General features: G+C 37.9%; 1 protein-coding gene across 2 annotated transcripts in view; it reads right to left on the bottom strand.

Moving 5' to 3' along the window:
• The window catches only part of LOC115226285, a 111,069-nt gene that overhangs the window by 72,955 nt on the left and 30,614 nt on the right, over positions 1-7,500 (bottom strand). For both annotated transcript variants that reach the window (XM_036515213.1, XM_029797273.2), the window contains exons 19-22: positions 4,844-7,500; positions 3,286-3,609; positions 2,314-2,482; positions 1,730-1,917 (exon numbers count right to left, since the gene is read on the bottom strand). The exon at positions 4,844-7,500 is cut by the window's right edge and continues 397 nt beyond it. In XM_036515213.1, coding sequence (XP_036371106.1) covers positions 1,730-1,917; positions 2,314-2,482; positions 3,286-3,609; positions 4,844-7,500 — 3,338 coding nt within the window. The remainder of the gene's footprint in view (positions 1-1,729; positions 1,918-2,313; positions 2,483-3,285; positions 3,610-4,843) is intronic.

Consider the following 7,500-nt stretch of genomic DNA (forward strand, 5'->3'; position numbering starts at 1 on the left):
AATGCTATCGAAGAGTGAGAGCAATACTCAAGACAGAGCTGAATGCAAGAAACAGGATCGAAGCAATCAATGCATTAGCTATACCAGTCGTGACTTACAGTTTCAATATTGTTAACTGGTCAATTACTGAAATATGTCAGCTCGACAGAAAAATAAGGAAACTGTTGACAATGCATAGAATGCACCACCCTAAGGCAGATACAGAACGACTCTATCTGCCAAGAAAAGAGGGAGGCCGTGGTCTTTTGCAACTGGCAATAACAATGAAGATTGCTACAATTGGCCTAGACACCTACCTGAAAAACTCTGAGGACTGGATGTTAAAACTTGTCTCAAAACATGAAAACAAGAAAGCATCATACTCAGTCACAAAACAGGCAAAGGAATATCTAAGTGAATTCCGAATACAACCAATTTCGGAATTAGAGATAGACATACAAGAAACAAGCACAGAAAAAGCTAGGCGCATGAAAACCCGTGCCAAAACTGCGGCCTTAGATATTCTGAATAATAAATGGCAAGAAAAACCTCTCTATGGCAAATACCCAAAGAGAGCGAATAATGCAGATATCGACAAAGCCCTGACCCATCAATGGCTAATGGCCTCTGGCTTAAAATCTGAAACAGAGGGGTTTATCATAGCAGCTCAAGATCAATGCCTACCAACAAGAAACTACCAGGCCAACATATTAAAGATCAGAAGCAGTCCAACGTGTCGTGTATGCAAGCAACAAAATGAAACCATTGACCATGTGGTCTCCAAGTGCAGTCTTCTAGCGCCTACAGAGTATCTCAACAGGCACGATAGAGCTGCACAATATATTCACTGGGTAATCTGTAAAAACCTGGATTTGCCCCATGAAAAAAACTGGTGGGAACACAAACCACCCCCAGTGCTTGAAAATGACCACATCTCACTCCTCTGGAACTTCACCATTCAAACTGACAGGAAGATAGATGCAAATAGGCCAGACATCATATTGAAAGACTTCAAACAAAGAACATGCCTCCTCATTGATATGACTGTCCCAATCGATATAAACGTATCTGTCAGGACCTACCAAAAACTGAGCAAATATAAAGATCTTGAAATAGAAATCAGCAAAATGTGGAAGCTGAAGACTAAAACAATACCTGTTGTCATAGGTGCCCTGGGAATGATAGCAAAAGGGGCTGATAGCTACCTAACTCAGATACCAGGAAACCCAAAAATGGCAGAAGTTCAAAAGATAGTGCTCATGGGAACTGCTCATATCCTACGCAAAATACTCTCTATGTAACCTCAAGGTTTTAAACAACCATAATTTTCGGTTTAAAAAAAAAAAAAAAAAACTTTTTTTTTTTTTTTAGACATTCATTAGTACAACATCCCCACCCCCTAAATATATGGCACACTAGGCATAACAACAACATGAACTTCCAACCCTGTTGTCTCTTGAGGTCTCTGGGTGAGACTTGGAGCCAACTTGTACAAATATAAATCAAAAGTCAAACATAGAATAATAATAATAATAATAATAATAATAATAATAATAATAATAATAATAACAACAACAACAAAAACGATAATAACACTTTCGCAGACTGAGACTGATCTCTAAGTCGAAATTAAAGGGACAGAAAGAGATTGATGCTATCAACACCTGGTCGTTTTCACTACTTAGATATGGAGCAGAGATAATCACATGATTACTTTATCCAAAGTTAGAAAACCGCTCATGTGACTTACTTTGATGTCAGTCGTGACCGAAGGGTTCCACAAGAAACTGAAAAACACCACAGACATGGGCCTCTTTTCAATGGTGAGTGAGAAATCGTTTCCTCTGTTCCAGTAAGCTGTTCCCATACGATAAATCTGTAACATGAATTTCTCGTCCTTCAGTTTGGCGTCAAATTCGACTTTCTTGTTAGGGTCTTCTGTAAAAGAGAAAGGTTTTTGTAGAGGAGAAGAAGGGAGATAGGGGATAAAATGTAACCCAAAATATCAACGGGTAACAAGGGACTCAAAATAATGAGAAAATGTTGTTTAGATTAGATTTGATTCAGTAGATCTATGATCAAAGGGCTTTCCAGTGCTGACCCTCATGTCTGATACTACTTTTATATTTTGGCACAAAGGAAGCTGTTTCGGGTGAGGCTGTATATAAATTACATTGACACCAGTACTCAACTGATATTTATATTATCGACCCCGAAAGGATGAAAGGTAACGTCGTGTTAGGGTTAGGGTTAGCAATCAGTTAACCTTAAACTAAGCACATATACACCCATTAAACTATCCACTTCTAGTTAACAACCAATATTAATAGTTACCTGTGTTATACGCGATGTTCATGGACATTTCATTGTTATATCTCTTGCCAGTGGCTGACAGAATCATTTCTCTTTTGCCATTTCTCTCCTTGTCTAATTCAACACTAATGAATTTCTGTTGTAAATTCAAACGCCCTGTATATTCCATCTGCAGATCTGGCTTTTCAAACTGGTGTGTCAAATTGTATATAGAAATAAATTATTGGAAACAGAAACATATATATATATATATATATATATATATATACACGCACATACATTCGCACACACACAGACACAGACACACAGACACACACGCACACACACACACACACACACACACACACACACACACACACACGCACGCACATACGTACATACACGAAAACATGATATAAAGGTCGAAACAATTATTAGAAAATGTATAAATCCTAAGAAATGTGGATTTTATTTACATATATAAAGTAGAAATATGAATTATGTATGTATACATATATATATAAATGTATGAATGTATGTTACCTTTCAGTGTTAATGAATGATTTCTTGCCAAAAGAACTGGTTTCTAACCTAGATCCTACGCTCCCTCACCATTTGCGCATATCTGTGCTTATGTGTGCAATATTTAGAGTCAGTGCATGTGCAGGTTTTTAGGGTTTATTTGAGGAAAGAGCAGTAATGGAAGTATAGTTGCAAGTCTAGACATGTGCTTATGTTCTTTTATGCTGAGCTTTTTAAGAAATTTTACATATATTAACATATATTAACTGTTCCATTATTGGCTTGTATCAGTAATCTGCCAATTAGGTTTCTCTTTTCTGGAGAAGAGAGTTGAAAAGAGCAGATAGCATGATATATCAGGTTGCAGGCATTAAACCCTCTACATATGCAAGACTCTAGGAGTTCCAACAAAACCCGAGTCAAAACAAAATATGATGATGATGATGATGATGATGATGATAATAATAATATGACTCTTTTATCAGTTCTTACCCTCAGTTTGACCTCCCTTCGTGCTCTGTCCTTTGTAGCCCACATCAAATACTCCTGCTTTGCATACCTATTACTCTGATAGTTCATACGCATTCCAACCAAATTTATCCCTGGACTTTCACTGGTGAAGGCCGCTAGTTTCAAGTCCAGATTGGAGTAAGGATGTGTAACGGCAAATTCCAAAGTGTTGTTTCCTTTAATGAAGTAACTCGTTAATTCAAAGTTAACGGTGTTGCTGCGATCTTCATCGAAGCTAAACTCAGTTTTCCAGCGGAACAAAGTGTTTCGGTCGAGTCCACTGAATGTGCTTTTTATCCGCCAGTCCTAAAAAGAAAAAGAGAAAGGAAAATCATTTCATTGAGACATTTAAAATTGTGACATTGTGAGTTAGAATGATGACATTTAGAACATATATAGTTAGACTAACGAAGATATAGCGAACAGGTACAGCTAGAAAATTGGTTAGATCAGAAAACAATTTTGCCTTTGTGAGAATCTTTTTAAGTGATTTAGGTTGTTTGTAGCTTTGTTGTTCAACACAACAACACACCTTCCCCGAAAATACTACCTTACATATCCACATACAACCCCAGAAATTACGGATGCAAAAGTAAAAAAATGTGGTAGACCGAACTGTGCAACATGTCCAAACCTGCTAGAAGGATCAGAATTCCTCTTCAAAGAGGGACAAAAATTCAAGATCAAATCTAATTTTACTTGTGCCTCTGAAAACATAATTTATGTCATAAGATGCTCGGGCTGCCACCAAAACTGCGTGGGGTTCACGGGACTATCACTCAGACATAGATGAACACTGCATCGACAACAGATCGCATTCCCAGAATACAGAATGATACCCTTTAGTGAGCACATTGAGAAATGCGCAAAGCAACTACTACCACAATTTTTAATCTTTCCATTTTACCAATGTGCTATTGGAACACCAACACAAATTCGACTAAACAAGGAAACATTCTTCATTGAAAAATATAAGCCCAAACTTAACCACTCAAACATTCTTATACAGAGAAGCTCCCCCCCCCCCAAAAGGCAAGAAATATTAAGAGATTATCTCCCTTACACCGGAAGAAATCACTTATTACCGCCCCTTACTTGGAACTCTTCTTTACACTTCTCAACGAAATCATAACGATGTAAGAAATTTGAAACGCTGAACGCGAAACCGGTCATTTCTTCAAAAACTATGTCATTGTATGAAAAAAATTTATAACATTCTTCTGACATAATGACTCAAATATATATTTTTTAACCTTTTAAAACAAACCTTCTGTAGTTTTTTCACTTTTTACTATTTTCTATATATATATATACATTCATCTGTCGAGCCGTGCATTGTTTGAAAGGGTATGGTGAATAAGTCCTTTACTTTGAAACAAGTGTTGGTGAAAGGAGCGTCGAAGCGTAAAATATTGTCCCAAGACACTTAGTTTCTTTATCGCCAGCAAAGATAAACGAAACGTAATAAAGACAACTACTATGCCAACGACGATGAAGAAAATGATGAAGATGAAGAAAATATATTTGGAATTTTACTTACGTTCCTGTGTTTGGGCAATCTGATGGTCATGTCCATGTGCATTCTGTTATGACCTCCGGAGATGAAGGCAACGAGTTCAAACTTCTCATTTCCTTTACTAGTATCAGGCACTACGGTGAACATGGCCGTGTGTTGGTTCTGTCTATATTCTAAGCTGGCTGCCACCTTGCTGTTCCGTCTGGGCGTCGTCAGAATCAGTAAAACTTCTTTTTTGTCGGAATGCTTTATCTGAAGTTCCGCACCAACTTTCTGGTCTTCCCTGTCTCCCCATGAAAATTCGCTCATTACTAAATATAAACCATATGTTGCCTTCAGATGAAGGTTTGCAGTGTAAGTGGTGTATTCATCGCTAAGTTTTACACTCATCTGTCTGAAGAATGTTCGCCTGTCGTCTACATTTACATATGACATCATAAGTTTAAGCTGTTTATGTTTTTGAACACGATCGAAATGCAAGTCAAATTCAGTAATGAAACCGTTTCTGTTCGGATAAGCAGTGATTCCGTAATGTTGATTTGGAAGCGTAATACTAGCTTTTAACCGTGGTTTCTCTGCGTTGAAATCAAACCTTAATTCAGTAGTTCCAAATTGTGGTGTTGTAATTTCAGCTAAAACACCTTCCAGATTGTTCTGATTGGAAAGGTCGAACTTGTACTCTTTGTTGTCAATAGTTACGCTGGTGAAAGCCTTAAACCTTTGCAATTCACCTTCGAAATTTAGTCTTGCTTTCCCTTTCGGGAAAAACAGGTTCATGTCCACAGATTTACCATTGTTAGATGCTGACAGTTCCAATGCGATGTTGTTTTGCTGTAGCTTGGCCATGACTTTGAACTTCCTTTGTTTGCCAGAGACAGTAATAAACAGATTTTCCTCAAATGAAGGAGTCTTCAGGTTTGCCTTAATAATCTGTTTCCGACCGGCAACTTCATACGATCCTCCAATAGACACCTCTTTCCGCTTGTGCATGAATGTTAAATCAGCTTTATAATTATTTTTCTTCGGCTCGATCTCAATATTCACCTTTGCACGGCGAGTCTTCAAATTGAGCTTTGCATCTATTTCACGTGGTTGATAAGAAATGCTCAGATCAACAGCATTCTGGAATTTACCTTTCAGCAGTGATTTGTCTGAAGACAGTAGTAACTCGCCATTGAAATCTGCAACAGACATTTCCCACTGAACTTTTGACATGTGGTCGTAATGAAATAAGAAATCAGAGTTGAAACGGGGAGTAGATTTCAATGAAAGTTCCAAGCTGAAATCGTTCCGGGGATCTGTCCAGCTACCGTACAATAATGTCTTTGGAAGATACAAGTGAAAGTGAGACTTTTCTAAATACGGCATTACTGCGCCTGAGGAACTTATTGTAATTCCTTTATAGTCAGAGAGATAGGAAATATCGGTTTGTATTTTCGTAAGGGAAGGAAAATCAGGACTATCCACATTGAAAGAAAGTGTTTTTTGGGCTCCATCCTTGAAAGTAGCGATGGCTTTTATGTGCTTGCTGTTAGGAAGACCCAAATTAACGCTTACCTTGTGGTTGGGAGAATCTCGTTTATAGTTGCCGGATAATAAAAGATCTTTTCCTCCGGACCCTATACGAATTTCGCCATCCATATGGTCAGTATGATATTCAATGGCCCCATCGACTGAAACATCCATCGAATCGGTTCTAATTTCAGCATGAGATGTCTTCCTTCGACCGGATAAATTGACATTAGCAGAGGCAGTCATCTTTTTAGAATTTGAACCAGTCAAATCGACGTTCATGTCAAAGTTGTCGTTTGTTCTTGTGTAGTCAGCATCCATTTTCAGCAGCTGTCTGTCATCATGTAGAATATATACCTTGCCCTTCAGATTCCTCGGTAAATCCTTATTGAGTTCTACAGATATTTTACTCTTTTGGGAGTTGACATTCGTGTACTGAAGAAGCACTGAAGATACGTCATTGTTATGTTTCATTTTGTACGACCCTCCAACCTGGACGCGTTCGTTATAATAGTTAGGATATTCGTGTTCAAAATCTCCGCTCAATGTCGTTTCCCTGTAATCACTGTGAAATGCAGTCGTGAACTTTCCACCTTTGTCAAACATATCAAAAGCAAAAGAACTATCGAGGTTCATTTGCTGTCTGTCCTTGCTATGTGTCACCTTCATATCAATGAATGGTCGGTTATCGTACTTCAGCAGAAATATCATACTCTTCTGGTAGTCTTTGAAATTCCAAGATGTTTCAACTTCAGTTATCTTATTGCCATAGTCTTGACGATATTTGTAGTAATATTCGTTGTTATCGTAATTTAATATTAACTTTTCTGTCCATTTGTTCTCCTTGTTGTATGACTTCCACTTGGTATTTGCTGAATACGTATATTTTCTATTACTTACTTCATATTCCAGTGATTCACTGTAGCTCTGAATAACTTTAAATGGAGTCGTTATACTAATCTTTGCAGTCGACTTGCCCCGGTCCGCGCCGTCAAACGATACGGCGGCACGTATTCTTTTGTCAGAAGCCCATTCTAACAACAAAGTCGTATCCATAGACGCTTCATATCTCTTTATGTTATATTTAATAGTCGACACAGCTTTCCAGTCGATGTCTTCTTTTGTAGGGATGATTTCTTTATCAGCATGAAATTCAATCGTCGCTCCGT

Source organism: Octopus sinensis, linkage group LG30, assembly GCF_006345805.1.
Source record: "Octopus sinensis linkage group LG30, ASM634580v1, whole genome shotgun sequence".
Taxonomy (NCBI): Eukaryota; Metazoa; Mollusca; class Cephalopoda; order Octopoda; family Octopodidae; genus Octopus; species Octopus sinensis.